Source organism: Saccopteryx leptura, chromosome 11 (genome assembly GCF_036850995.1).
Source record: "Saccopteryx leptura isolate mSacLep1 chromosome 11, mSacLep1_pri_phased_curated, whole genome shotgun sequence".
Lineage (NCBI taxonomy): Eukaryota > Metazoa > Chordata > Mammalia > Chiroptera > Emballonuridae > Saccopteryx > Saccopteryx leptura.
In genome coordinates this window covers 8,022,594-8,038,361 of record NC_089513.1, presented here as the reverse complement: position 1 = coordinate 8,038,361, position 15,768 = coordinate 8,022,594, and the positions used below count along the sequence as shown (strand labels likewise).

The window sequence follows — 15,768 nt, the reverse complement described above, 5'->3', positions numbered from 1 at the left end:
TTTTCCATTATTTAAGTGTTTCTTTTATATTACTACTGAAATTTAAATAGTGAAACAATTTATAAGTGGTAATAGGAATGATCAGACACTGTTAATTTAAAATAATAAAATAAAATACACATGTATGAATTGACACATAAAATATGAGTTAACTCTAATTCCAATAAGTTTGTTGTGTGTATTTTTCCAAAGTTAGAAGCAAGAGGCAGACAGACTCCCACATGTGCCTGACCGGGATCCACCTGGCATGCTCACTAGGGGGCGATGCTCTGCCCATCTGGGGCCTTTCTCCATTGCAACTGGAGCCATTCTAGTGCCTGAGGCAGAGGCCATGGAGCCGACTTCAGTGCCCCGGCCAACTCTGCTCCAATGGAGCTTTGGCTGCGGGAGGGGAAGAGAGAGACAGAGAGGAAGGAGAGGGTGGAGAAGCAGATGGGCGCTTCTCCTGTGTGCCCTGACCGGGGATCAAATCTGGACTTCCACATGCTGGGCCGACGCTCTACCACTGAGCCAACCTGCCAGGGCCTAATTCCAATAACATTTTAAGGCAGTTTTTTGTCTCTATGTTCAGAGGGAACTGAATGTTTTAAAAAGTATGGTAAACCGATATGTGGCTCCTGAATGAGTACTTACCTTTTTCTCTGGCTATAACGCTTAAGTTGTACCAAGCACTAACCTCTCGATCGAGAGGGTTAGTTGTGACGATAGTGCCATTGTCATTGATATGGAACACTTTGCTTCTGGTAATAGAATACCTGAACCAAAAAAAAGAAAGTGTTCCTTAATTTTATTTTTCTCTGCATAACCATAATCTATAACACCCTTTTAAAAACTTAAGACAAATTTTAAATACATGATCCACATAGCTAATTAAATTCTGAACAATTTTCAAAAAGGTATATTTATATATTTAAGATTCAACTCAGTAGAGACAGGAAAAAAAAAAAACTAAAATGGCTTCAGATTTAAATTTATGTAGGCTCAATCCAAACTCATTCTCTTTCCTGAGAAAGAATTTTAATACGTGAGTGACTAGGTTAAAAAAGAATGACAATATGTCCTGCAGAAAATAAAGAGCAATGCAAATAAATGGTATAATATGTATGTGTATAATATATATTATATATATTGCAGAAGTGACAATAGTAGAACTAATGTGCTATTAGATCATACATGGAAAGAAGCCACATACTGAGATTCCTTCTTGCAAAAATGACCTCCCACTCCACAGTGAAAGAGTCTTTGAAGTACTCAGCATTCTTATCAGCCTGAAAGTTATTAATAATAAAAATTAAAGAAGGTTAATAAGTAGGGTTTGGTGATGGCTCCTCATTGCATGGATATTTTCGAAGAATGAGATATCAATGAGTTTTACCAGGTAATTATGTTGCAAAAGATGAGAATATTTTCATCTTAAATTGTCAGGTCTCTAAAAATATCACTATTTTGTTGCTTGATGTCCAGGGAGAATTAAAATTAAAGTGATAGAAAAGTAAGGTTTGGAGGAATTCAATTCTAACTCTACTAACTTTTAAACCTTTATTTACTTACCTACAGACAAGTGCTCACATTTCCTACCTAAGAAATTCATTAACAAATGAAACAACAGTTTACCAGTTAATATTTTGTATTAAATATCTAGAATATCCTGTCTCAATAATACACCATTAGAAATAAAACCAATAAAAAGAGATTATTTCCAAATAAAATAAAAAAAATATTATGGAGTCAGCAGTAACATTATAAGTCATAGCCAATAAATAGATTTAAGAAAGGAAACATATTTGCAGTACATTTTATAAAGAGCCTGAGCTGGAAAGCTTAAAATGTAAAGTGTTGATGCTTAAAAGATTAGTCTTTGATTCACTTCAATTTTCCTTTGATGGACTCTTCATCCTTTAATACACACACACACACACACACACACACACACACACACACACAATGGAATACTGCTCAGCCATAAGAAAAGACGATACTTATCAAATAAATCAGTCAGCAAAAGTTAAGAACCATGTGATTTCAGTCACATGTGGGATTTAAAAATGAAAGCAACAAATGAACAAACCAGAAAAACAAAGAAGCAAACCCTCCTAGAAACAGACAACAAACAGTGTGGTGGTTAGCAGAGGCAGGGGGGTACACACAGTGTGGTGGTTAGCAGAGGCAGGGTGTACACACAGTGTGGTGGTTAGCAGAGGCAGGGGGGTACACACAGTGTGGTGGTTAGCAGAGGCAGGGTGTACACACAGTGTGGTGGTTAGCAGAGGCAGGGTGTACAGTGTGGTGGTTAGCAGAGGCAGGGTGTACACACAGTGTGGTGGTTAGCAGAGGCAGGGTGTACACACAGTGTGGTGGTTAGCAGAGGCAGGGTGTACAGTGTGGTGGTTAGCAGAGGCAGGGTGTACAAACAGTGTGGTGGTTAGCAGAGGCAGGGTGTATACACAGTGTGGTGGTTAGCAGAGGCAGGGTGTACACACAGTGTGGTGGTTAGCAGAGGCAGGGGGGTACACACAGTGTGGTGGTTAGCAGAGGCAGGGTGTACACACAGTGTGGTGGTTAGCAGAGGCAGGGGGTACACACAGTGTGGTGGTTAGCAGAGGCAGGGTGTATAGTGTGGTGGTTAGCAGAGGCAGGGTGTACAAACAGTGTGGTGGTTAGCAGAGGCAGGGTGTACACACAGTGTGGTGGTTAGCAGAGGCAGGGGGGTACACACAGTGTGGTGGTTAGCAGAGGCAGGGTGTACACACAGTGTGGTGGTTAGCAGAGACAGGGGGTACAAACAGTGTGGTGGTTATCAGAGGTACAAACAGCGTGGTAGTTAGCAGAGGCAGGGGGGTACACACAGTGTGGTGGTTAGCAGAGGCAGGGTGTACACACAGTGTGGTGGTTAGCAGAGGCAGGGTGTACACACAGTGTGGTGGTTAGCAGAGGCAGGGGGTACACACAGTGTGGTGGTTATCAGAGGCAGGGTGTACAAACAGTGTGGTGGTTATCAGAGGCAGGGGGGTACAAACAGTGTGGTGGTTAGCAGAGGCAGGGTGTACACACAGTGTGGTGGTTATCAGAGGCAGGGTGTACACACAGTGTGGTGGTTAGCAGAGGCAGGGTGTACACACAGTGTGGTGGTTAGCAGAGGCAGGGGGTACAAACAGTGTGGTGGTTAGCAGAGGCAGGGTGTACATACAGTGTGGTGGTTAGCAGAGGCAGGGTGTACACACAGTGTGGTGGTTAGCAGAGGCAGGGTGTACACACAGTGTGGTGGTTATCAGAGGCAGGGTGTACAGTGTGGTGGTTATCAGAGGCAGGGGGTACACACAGTGTGGTGGTTAGCAGAGGCAGGGTGTACACACAGTGTGGTGGTTAGCAGAGGCAGGGTGTACAAACAGTGTGGTGGTTAGCAGAGGCAGGGTGTACAGACAGTGTGGTGGCTAGCAGAGGCAGGGGTACAGACAGTGTGGTGGTTATCAGAGGCAGGGGGGTACAAACAGTGTGGTGGTTAGCAGAGGCAGGGGGGTACACACAGTGTGGTGGTTATCAGAGGCAGGGTGTACAGACAGTGTGGTGGCTAGCAGAGGCAGGGTGTACAGTGTGGTGGTTATCAGAGGCAGGGTGTACAGTGTGGTGGTTAGCAGAGGCAGGGGGTACAAACAGTGTGGTGGTTAGCAGAGGCAGGGTGTACACACAGTGTGTTGGTTAGCAGAGGCAGGGTGTACACACAGTGTGGTGGTTAGCAGAGGCAGGGGGTACACACAGTGTGGTGGTTAGCAGAGGCAGGGGGTATAGTGTGGTGGTTATCAGAGTCAGGGGGGTACAAACAGTGTGGTGGTTAGCAGAGGCAGGGTGTACACACAGTGTGGTGGTTAGCAGAGGCAGGGTGTACAAACAGTGTGGTGGTTAGCAGAGGCAGGGGGTACAGTGTGGTGGTTAGCAGAGGCAGGGTGTACACACAGTGTGGTGGTTAGCAGAGGCAGGGTGTACACACAGTGTGGTGGTTATCAGAGGCAGGGTGTACACACAGCGTGGTAGTTAGCAGAGGCAGGGTGTACAGTGTGGTGGTTAGCAGAGGCAGGGTGTATAAACAGTGTGGTGGTTATCAGAGGCAGGGGGGTACAAACAGTGTGGTGGTTAGCAGAGGCAGGGGGGTACACACAGTGTGGTGGTTATCAGAGGCAGGGTGTACAAACAGTGTGGTGGTTAGCAGAGGCAAGGGGTACAAACAGTGTGGTGGTTAGCAGAGGCAGGGTGTACAGTGTGGTGGTTAGCAGAGGCAGGGGCTACAGTGTGGTGGTTAGCAGAGGCAGGGTGTACAAACAGTGTGGTGGTTAGCAGAGGCAGGGTGTACAAACAGTCTGGTGGTTAGCAGAGGCAGGGGGGTGGGCACACAGAGAGTAAAGGGCTCACATATGTGGTCACAGAAGATGTAACTTTGGGTGGTTGGCACAAATGCAGTATACAGATGATGTATCAGACATGTACACTTGACATCTATATAATCTTATTAACCAATGTCACCCAATGAATTGAATTTTTAAAAAAAGCTTAATTAAATGTGACTGTGCAATACTTTCTCATTGCTAACATTTTCTGCCAGAATGATATAAACAAATGATTCTTCCGAGCTGCCTTCTCCAGATGCCTTTACATCCTGTACTACTGCTTGTGTGACTACAAAATTTCTCCCCTTCGTGGGAGAAATTGAGACACACATACATTTAATTTTGTTTTCACGACACATTTTGAACATTTACTATACCACAGGGAAGAAAACACAACTTGTGATCCTAATATATGTAACACAATCTTATTTAAAAGACACTTCCAAATGGAAGACTGTCCAGAAAAGACATTGAGAGTTTTTGTAGTGTTTTTTTTTTTGATAGATGCTCACAAACTATTTTTAAAAATAATGAACTTCAGTATTAGAATGAAAACTGTTTAGAAAAAATATTTTTGGTAGAATATAAGGTAAGTAACACCCAGAAGTGATACTCTAATACACATACTTCTGTTCATATTTGGGTACATCTCACTTATTTGTCTCATATATCCTGACATTTTTATTTGTAGGAAACATACAACTCTAATAATTTGGTATATTATTTCAAAGTCATATCATGTTTTTATCAATTCTCATAGGCATTGTTGTAAATCGATCATCATTCATTGCCATATTTATATCACTAAAATTCAATGTTTAAATTGTTTTCAACACTTTATTTTCATAAATGATAATATAATGAATATCTCAATCATTAAAGCATATTTTTAAAATTATGTATTCTAAGTATTTTAAGAACAAAATAAACAGGTTAATAAATACGCCACTTTAAAATCTAAACAATTGATTTACTGGGTTATATTTATATATATAATTATATATATTATTATATACATATATAACATATATACTTATATTTTTTCTAAAATCACTGTAACTAAATAGAAACTATATCTGTATATTAGGAGAAAATTCATTTTTTGTTTTATTTTGTTTTGAATTTTTTATGCGAGAAGTGGGGAGGCAGAGAGACAGATTCCCATATGTGCCCCAACTGGGATCCACCAGGCAAACCCACTAGGGGGCGATGCTCTGCCCATCTGTGGTTCTATCACTAAGCAACCATGCTATTTTAGCACCAGAGGCAGAGACAATGGGGCCATCCTCAGCACTCAGGGCCAACTTGCTCCAATCAAGCCATGGCTATGGGAGTGGAAGTGAGAGATAGAGAGAAAAAAGGGAGAGGGGAAAGGGTGGAGAAGCAGATGGTTGCTTCTCCTGTGTGCCCTAATCAGGAATAGAACCCAGGACATCCACACACTGGGCCAACACTCTACTGCTGAACAACCAGCCAGGGCCAGGAGGCAGTTTTTATAATTAACAATTACAGTGGAAAAGTGGGATCATCTCTTTCAAAAACTTAAAGAAGTTCCTTCTTTGTATCTGCATCTTTGTATTTGTAGCCCTTCAAACTACACAGCAGAGCCAGCAACATAATAAATACATGGAGATTTATAGAATTCTCTGAGCTGTGAAGTGTAGAAAATGATTAAGGGGACATAAACAGATTTTGTTTTTATGTCTAACCAGAAATTATTTGAAAATAGAAAAAAAGAAAAGAAAAAGAAAATAGAGTATGTGAATATAACAGACTAGTTTAATAATGACAAATACTGTTTAATTGTAACAAAGAAATTCACTTCTAACCAATTAGACTTATTTCATTTTGACTCCTTTAAGTGGTATCTTAAAATAGTGCAATTTTTGAATATTGTTTTAATTAAATAATATTTAAATGAACCACATTTGGATCAGCTTTATTTTTTCTTTGGGCAAAACCCTCACCTCTTTACCTCAATTAATAGAATTGGTTGCATGTAATTTTAGATGGTCATTGACTATTTTTTGCATGTGTGCAGTTGCTAATTCCATTGCTTTTTAACCAATAGTGAGGCTCTGTATTAGAACTTGTCTAAGCTGCTGCAAATTTGATGTGCCATACAGATAAATATAAACATATCCTTGCTACACTCACATGAAATCTCATCTGTGAGCCATTCTGTGTTCATTCATTCGTTACGGCAAAGTTGGCCTTGCAGACTTACCGGACAGGAGATTTCCTCTGATCTGGATCTGTGGCAGACACGGTGCCCACAAACGACCCCTGTGGCCTTCCTTCGGAGATTTCAAATATGTAATATGGGAGGAGGAAGACAGGGGGCTCGTCATCATCTTCCACCTGGACCTTAATGAAAGTGGCAGAAGCTTCAGTGTGATACTCCATGAGCTGCTCATCAACATGGTGGTTTTTAACCTTTGCTCTAATTCCATAGTGGCTCTGGTGCTCAAAATCCACTTTCTACAAAGAAGACATAGCTTCAGTAACCCAAGGCATCACTTAGAAAAAGAAACTTTTTGCTATTACAATACCTCAGTCTCAGTTAGATTTTACTTTCATTCCTCCTGAGGTTGTTCTGGGTTGTTTTCCCTTTTTTTATTAAACTTATGGGGTTAACATTGGTTCATAAGATTATGTAGGTTTCAAGTGTACATTTCTATGATTCATGATCTGCAAATTGGTGGTACTTTTTATCTACTTGAATCCTTCTGATATGTTCACACAGCCAATACCGATATGTATTTTGCTATTTATGTCTATTAAACATGTTTTCAGATAATAGTTCTGTTTTTACATTTAGGTTAAAAATATACTTTTCATAAATATCGTATGGAGTTAGAAATTAATTTCTTGTCAATTAAGATCTGTTCAAAAATTTTGTTCTGTATTTGACATTAAAAAATGTTCTACGTGTAATTCAAGAAATTCTATAATAATTAAACCTCATCTCTAAACTCCTTGTCTCCTTAAAGCATAAATCACACTTTCTCATTTCAATTACTTACTGAAGCAAAATAAACGGGCCACATGAAATAATTGTATGTATTTCTGATTTGATTTTGTATTATTCTGAAAAGTAAATAATTTTACTAGGTCTACCTTTTTTAATATAACTATTCCTTCTTGAGTCTCATTATTAGTAATGATGTCGAAGGTTTGTGACTCATCTTCAATGCTGTAATCCATTTCTGCATTATCTCCTATGTCATCATCAGATGCCAGAATTTTTCCTATAGAAGTACCAGGGGGCGCCGACTCAGAGACAGTCATGCGGTATAATCCTTCAAAAACAAAATTCAAGTTAGTTAATATAAATAATTAACATAACAGTCAGCCAATTAGAGCTCCTTTTATTTGTGGATTATAGGAAAACCCATACCTACCCTTTCCACCAGTTATTTGCTCTACGATAGATGATAGATAGATAGATAGATAGAGATAGAGATATAGAGATAGAGATATTCTTCCATTATTTTTACAATCTGAACATTTTCTAATAAGCTATTTGAGCATCTATCATTATGTCTTAACTATATCTTGGAAAGTCCTATTAACAGTCTGTATCATTTCTAAATTTCTATTCCTATAAATATCTTCTCACTATTCCTGGGTTTTTTTTATTGACTCTCAGCCATCCCAAATTAAATTTGATAAAAACAGATTTTCAATTTTACTCAAGAATTCTGATACCTAAAGACCAATAAATGTAAGCATAAATTAAAGATGGGAGAAACTAAAAGCAGTTGAGTTCCAAGTATAATAGTTTGATTTTAAGGTTTTTGACCCTGGATCCCATTAGTCACAGCAGAAATGGAAATGAAAGTTGGAGCCCTAAAATTTGGTAATGAACACACTTGAAAAATGATGTTTAAATTAAATAGCCCTTTTTTTTAGCCACGGTAAAATAGTGGCAATTATACTCAAAATACACAGATTAACTGAGGTTTTTCTTATTTTTCAGAAGTATCTTACATAAAACTGACAAAGAACTAGCTATTCATATATTATTATTTGTCATTAATGCTAAATATAGGAAATAATCAGATATATTCATATTCTAAAGAATGAAACTTTGTAGAACTAAAAAAAGATCCCAGATAATATAATAATTTTCTTTAAAGAAGTTCTTGATATCCTTGGAATTAAAGAAATGAAGTGAGTCACTTCACTGACTCCTTGTAAGACTGTCGTTTATATTCTAAAGGGAAGAAATGTTACTTAAAAGTTGGTAATAGTTTCCCATTTAAGGAAATAAGAGCTAAATGGTGCTGTAGTGTTTATTTCATTGTGGGAAAATTATAAGAATTGTTTATTTGATTGCACAAATTAAAATTGCCTACAAGTTATTCTGGAGAACTCGGTGACATGGGTCTGACCCAGAACTCAACCTGAAATCAGATGCTCTAAACCCTTCACTAAATCAATACTTAGTTTGTGATAGTTTCCGTACTTCCAAAAATAAATATTTTGGATGCAAATGCTTTACAAGACTCTATCTAGAGGCTGCAGATAAAACAAGAAATGGTATGCAGCTTATGTTCTTGAGGATGAAGCAGACACTTTAAAGATAGGTCGTGAATGTTTAAATTGTGAGGAGGGCAACGGGATGTCAATAAAAGAAAGCAGTTTGAAAAAGAGTCAGAGGCCAGCACAAGTCAATACACACGTTTTCGAATGCTCTGGTGCTGCAAGGAAAGAAGGAAAACGTTTTGAAGAATGAGGTGACCTTATGGCACTAGGATCATGCCTTCCCCTCTCTCGTTTGACTGAAGATATTAACGCTATCATTTTACATCAGGATTCTGGGTAACTAAGAGGAGTTTAAAACAATTATCTCAATTTGCTAAGAACTGATAAATATTGTTTAAATAAAAACTAAAAAAGCAGCAGAAGTTTTGAAAACATCTGTCTCCATGAGTTTCTTTGAGAGTTCTCTGCCTTCTAGTCTTAAACTTGCTATTTCACCTTCGAATAAAATGTAGACTAGTTTTTTTCAGTGAATCCAGCCACTATTTTTCTACATTTATTATATTCTGACTATATTATAAAAAGTGCTGGGCATTTCAGTTCGACACGGTCTTCTTGCTGTTAGGGCACACCAGTGCTGTGGAGAGAGTCACAAACACTACACCACCCTAACATGGAGATGAAACTCACAAACTGCTACCCCGCTGCCTAAATCCCTTCCAAAGACGAATGTTTTGTTGACTTACAAAGAAATGAAGAGATGTAGCTCAAAGGGTACACAGTGTCAATTACATAGGATGCTCAATTACCCTACATATGATGTATGTGGTTCTAGAAAGCTAGAAATGAGTTCTAGAAATGTACAGCATGGTGACTATAGTTAATAGTACTATATTACATAATGGGAATCTGCTAAGAGAGTAGAACTCAGATGCTCTCACCAGACAAGCCACACACACACACGATATGTAGAGATAGCTACATTAATTAGTTTGACTGCAGTAATAATTTCACTATATATGTATCAAGTCATGTTGTGCCCCCCAAATATTTACAATTTCCATTTTAAAAATCATTGCGGTTCATTTTCTTTATTATTAAGTGAGAGGCGGAAAGGCAGACAGACAGGTTCCTGTATGTGCCCCAACCAGGATCCACCTGTCAAGCACCCTATGGGGAGATGCTCTGCTCATATGGGGCTGCTGCTCTGTTGCTTGGCAACCAAGCTATTTTAGCACCTGATGAGAGGCCATGGCACCATCCTTAGTGCCTGGGGCCACCTTGCTCAAAACATTAGAGCTATGGCTACAGGAGTGGAAGAGAGAGAGAGAGAAGGGGGAGAAGTGGAGAAGCAGATGGTCACTTCTCCTGTGTGCCCTAACCGGGAAACAAACTCAGGACTTACACATGCCAGGGTAATGCTCTACCACTGAGCCAACTGACCAGGGCCTTAAACTAACAAAAGTTAAATTGGATGATAGCATAGAAATAAAAATTTAGAATTCTAATATTTCTCAAAAGGTCAGAAAATCTATAACCCTGATCCTGGCACAATTGGCTGCACTGAGTAGCTTCTACATTTTATAGGAGAGAGGGAGAAAGACACAAAGGAAGAGAAAACCTATTCATTGCTCCATACTTATCACATTTTCCTTCTATCATAATTGCTCATGATGTCTGGAAATGCTTGCAAATACATTTCCATAGCTAAGACAGAATCCCTGAAAAAAGAAACTCCTTAGAAAACAAATTCCTCCCAGGAAGGTCATAAGAAATTCTTTCTGAAGCACACCATATGATTTCACTTGCACTTATACATAAATTCTCAGAGCAGGCATGACCTATTCTTGTTACAAAACGGAAAAATGCTGGTTGTAGGTAGAAGAATGACTCCCAAAGGTATTATATCCTAATAACACATGAAACAGGGAATTAAGGTTTAGGATGGAATTAAGGTTGCTAATCAGCTGACCTTGAAATGTGGAGATAGCCTTGGTTTATCCAAGTGAGCCTGATATAAGCACATGTGTCCTTCAAAGTGGAAGAACAGGTCACAATATGTGTCAGAGTGACAGCAGGGAGGGAAGGCTATGGCACCCTTTGCCGCTTCTGAGATGTGTGGCTACAAAGACCAGAAAGCAGCACTGGGGCTAAGCATGAAGTTCACGGCCATCACAGGAAACAGAAACCTTCATCCTACAAATGCAAAGAACCGAATTCTGCCAATACCCGCGTCCCAGGGAATGGTTCTGCCAGGAAAGCAGCCCAGCAGAATGCCTTCCTGGATCTTACTTGGCCTGCTGACACCCGTACCAGATAAGAGATGAATTTTGTGGTGATCGGCTACAGACATGACTGAAAAATAACACATGACACTTTCATTTGTATTTGACTTTTCACATGAATGAACATAATCACTCAATTAAATGTATTGTATAGAATGGGATGGCTGTAGCTGTGCTTTAAGAAGGCAAGCTAATACCTACACATCCTCAACACACTTGTAACGATGTTATAATACAAATTCAAGAGGTTTTCTACTTACCTTCTTGAAATATCGGTTTATTGTCATTGACGTCAGAAAGTTTAACTAACACGCTGGTTGTCCCAGACAGTGCCCCGGGCAGACCGAGCCTGTCTTTGGCTTGAATAATTACCCAATACTCGTCCTGCAGCTCTCTATCCATTTTAGAAGATATTCTTATAACACCTATAAAATGTATTAACTCCAATTATTTTTATATTATTTTTATTATATTTATTATTTTATATTAACTATAGCATTTTTCTAGTTAATTTCTTAAGAATTCAACCATACAATCAATTGTTTGACACATTTTGAAATACTACAATATGCCAGACATGGCCCTAGAGAAAAAATAAATAAATTAAACAGTTGTGCCTAGACTTTAGTGTGTCATTACAATCAATATTAAGGACACTTGTATACACTTAATAAAATCCCATTTTATGAGTTCCCAACAAGTAGAAAAGAATCTATTTTACCTTATCTCAATTTAGTCTCTGCTATCTTTTCCAGCATAATATTAGTGTGCTACCATGAACTTTTCTCCTTTATGTGGATTAAGTTAGGTTATTAGGCATAAATGTGTAAATTACAATACCAAATTTGTCTAAAAAATATTAGCACCGCCCTGGGCGGTTGGCTCAGCAGTAGAGCATCGGCCTAGCGTGCGGAGGACCCGGGTTCGATTCCCGGCCAGGGCACACAGGAGAAGCGCCCATCTGCTTCTCCACCTCTCTGCCGCGCTTTCCTCTCTGTCTCTCTCTTCCCCTCCCGCAGCCAAGGCTCCATTGGAGCAAAGATGGTCCGGGCGCTGGGGATGGCTCTGTGGCCTCTGCCTCAGGCGCTAGAGTGGCTCTGGTCGCAAAATGGCGACGCCCAGGATGGGCAGAGCATCGCCCCCTGGTGGGCAGAGCATCGCCCCTGGTGGGCGTGCCGGGTGGATCCCGGTTGGGCGCATGCGGGAGTCTGTCTGACTGTCTCTCCCTGTTTCCAGCTTCAGAAAAATGAAAAAAAAAAAAATATTAGCACCCGTGATGTCTATTTTGACTCATGGTGTATAAAGAAAGGTTTGTTTATTTATTATTTTATTTATTTATTATTTATTCATTTTAGAAAGGAGAGAGAGAGGGAAAGAGAGAGAGGAGAGAAGACAGAGAGAGAAGGGAGGGAGGAGCAGGAAGCATCAACTCCCATATGTGCCTTGACCAGGCAAGCCCAGGGTTTCGAACTGGCAACCTCAGCATTTCCAGGTCGACGCTTTATCCACTACGCCACCACAGGTCAGGCCGAAAGGTTTATTTTTGACACACAGTTATTCATCTTCTACCGAGAGAGATAAACATATAGACAGATATTCAAATTGAAGATGAACCATGATGGATATGGTAACATACACCCACTTTCTATAAAATCATTTAGTAAAAATTATCACTGGATAAAACTCTAGGAAAAATCTGAGCAGTCCATAGGACAGGTGGACGCCATCCTGAAGATTTTGGAAACATGTAACAAAAACACAGAAAAGATAATGGCCGGTCCTCAAAACCTTCCGAGATCAGACGAGATCGGGAGCGTTCAGGGTGGTATGACTCAGTCCTCAAAAGCGTCTGGAAAAATGTTGCTTATGAGAAAAAAATTTTGTGATACCAGTTATCTTTTTTTAAAATATAAAATAGACCATATTGTGACAGGATTTTAATTGCTGATAGAGTATTTCACAATTATAATCTGTCATGTGAATCAGTATGAAAACCACTGACTATATTAAGCAGAGGGGGCTGCTATCTCCCGACAAGTAACTCAAGAGAGAATTGTTTCATGCTCTCAAGGGGGATGGTAGTGGGGCTTCTGATCCTTGATACGATATTTCCAAACACGCAGTGATCAGTCAGCCAAGCATCGAGAGAGGGGAACATAGAGGCCTTCACTCCCCATGTGCAGAGCTTCCACAAATTCTACCTGCTTTATTTTCAATTTTTCTTCTTACCTTCAGACTAAACAAACGTTATATAGTAGATCCCTTTATCCACCCTGAAATTTACAACTTCATTTTTTTTGGTTCACATTCATCTTACTGTCCACTCTATTAATGCAATTCATAGCTTTGAGTAACTTTTCGACTATCTTTAAAACACAGTGAGGGTTGGGGAAAAAGACTGCTTAAAATAGGAAGCTCGAGTAGGACCCAGCACATGTCTGTCTTCAGACACCTCGCCCTCTCCTCTCCTTCTCTGAGCTTTCCCCACACTAGGCTCCAGTCCATGAGCCTCAACGCTTGCCCCTGTCAGGAATGTCTCCGACATTTTTCCCATGACCCGGAACGCCCTTCCTCTCCTCACTTCGGCCGCAGACTCAGCTCTGCCTTTTAGTTTGACCACACGGTGTAGAGTATGCTCACTTTCCCTCTCTATCAGACCTTGTTTGTTTCACTCAATAACATTCACAAGCTAAGTGTATGTATTCATGAACAGTCACAGGTTTAATATACATTTGTAAGTTCCAGGAGAGGAGTCCATGTGTTTTTGTTTATTTATTTGTTTTTGTTATTTTTTTAAGGTTGTAATGTAGTAAATACAGTGTGTTGTAAATGCCTGTTACACCTTCAACCTTTCTCAATCAAAATTGAGTGAGGGAATTAAAATTTAATGTTTTAAGAAATACACTGCATGTTGTTAAATACAATAGCTTTTGTCCAGTGCATTGAGAACAATGGAAGCTAGGGACCATCTTTGGTTAAAAAATATAGCCACTCAAGTTATATTTTTTCAGAATCTGATCATCTCAAGATACTTTGAGTGAGAAAGGTTGAGATATTTAGTATTTTCTCATTAAATGAACCAATAATAAATGTTTTAAGGTCCAACAAAATGCTCTAATTCTTTTAAGCTTTAAATGTCATCAAGATGGAAGTAATAATTTATCTCTTATTAACAAGTATGGAATTTTCCTTCTTTTGACATTTGCCACATTCTCTGATTCTCTGTAGTTAATAATGTACTTGTGTAAGTTTTCTTTTCCCATTTTTAGAGGCTATAAACTCTTAGAGGCAGGGTATATGGGATTAATCTTGGTCTTGGCCATGGCCAATGATATTTGTAAAATAAATTAGTGTCATATAATTCTTATGTATGTAACTGGAATATTTAAAAGCACAGGAAAAACGGTCTACTTATTTTATAAATTAGTCAATTCATAATAAACATTGGAATAACAGCTTTAGAAATTCAATTTTTAAATCTAAATCAAAAATACATAAAATGCAGACATACATTTTTGAAAGTGAATGCCTCATTTCAGTTCCTACCTAAGTAAATTAATGCTTAATATTAGAAATTCTGGTTGGGTTTGCAAGTATAGCTCACTGTGGTTTCAGTTAGTATTTTCATGATGATTAATGAGGTGAACATTTTTACCATGGTCATAGGCTTTTGTTTATCAACAGTTTTCCAATTGTTTGTAAAGTTATTTTCTCCATATATTTAAAATTGGGATATCTGTCATTTTCTAATTCATTGGCAAGAGTCCTTACATATATTTATTTGTCTTATATCCCATACACAACCATTTGTGGTATAGGTGTGTAAATCTAATCTTTGGCCCTGGTTCATTGACTCAGTGGTAGAGCATTGGCCCGGTATGTGGAAGTTTCATTGGAGTTTCATTTCAAGTCAGGGCACACAGGAGAAGCGCCCATCTGCTTTTCCACCCTTCCCTCTCTCCTTTCTCTCTCTATTTCTCTCTTCCCCTCCCACAGCCAAGGCTCTATTGGAGCAAAGTTGGCCCGGGCACTGATGATGGCTCCATGGCCTCTGCCTCAGGTGATAGAATGGCTCTGGTTGCAATGGGGCAATGCACCAGATGGGCATAGCATTGCCCCCTAGTGGGCATGCCTGGTGGATCCTGGTTGGGTGCATGCAGGAGTGTGTCTCTCTGCCTCCCTGCTTCTCCCTTCAGAAACACACACACACACACACACACAATAAATAAATAAATAAATAAATAAATAAATAAATAAATAATCTTTTAACCGTAGAAAAATCAGCTAAAAAACTAGAAATGATTAAATGTTTAAAATACAATCCATTTATTTATTTGTATAACAATAGGTCTGCTATCCAATATGTTTGTAAGCTGATAATTTTTGCTGTTATATTTGGCTACTTAGAAGCATGCTGAATTGCACATTGTTTGATGCAGAAATACCTGTTGTTGGTTCAATGGAGAAGTATGGTGGGCCTTGCAGCAAGCTGTACAGGAGACGAGCATTATTGCCATAGGAAGGATCATCAGCATCACTGGCTGTCACTTGGATGACGAATGTTCCTGAAGAGGAAGTACAGTGTGTCCATAAAGTCATGGTACACATTTGACCGG

At 39.3% G+C, this 15,768-nt stretch overlaps 1 protein-coding gene across 2 annotated transcripts in view; it reads right to left on the bottom strand.

Annotated features, from left to right (window-relative positions):
• CDH19 (cadherin 19) overlaps positions 1-15,768 on the bottom strand; it is a 58,378-nt gene that overhangs the window by 12,890 nt on the left and 29,720 nt on the right. Inside the window, exons 4-8 of one of the 2 annotated variants that reach the window (XM_066353032.1) lie at positions 15,598-15,717; positions 11,413-11,577; positions 7,500-7,681; positions 6,607-6,860; positions 634-755 (exon numbers count right to left, since the gene is read on the bottom strand). In XM_066353032.1, coding sequence (XP_066209129.1) covers positions 634-755; positions 6,607-6,860; positions 7,500-7,681; positions 11,413-11,577; positions 15,598-15,717 — 843 coding nt within the window. The remainder of the gene's footprint in view (positions 1-633; positions 756-6,606; positions 6,861-7,499; positions 7,682-11,412; positions 11,578-15,597; positions 15,718-15,768) is intronic. The other variant, XM_066353033.1, reaches the window with a different exon arrangement.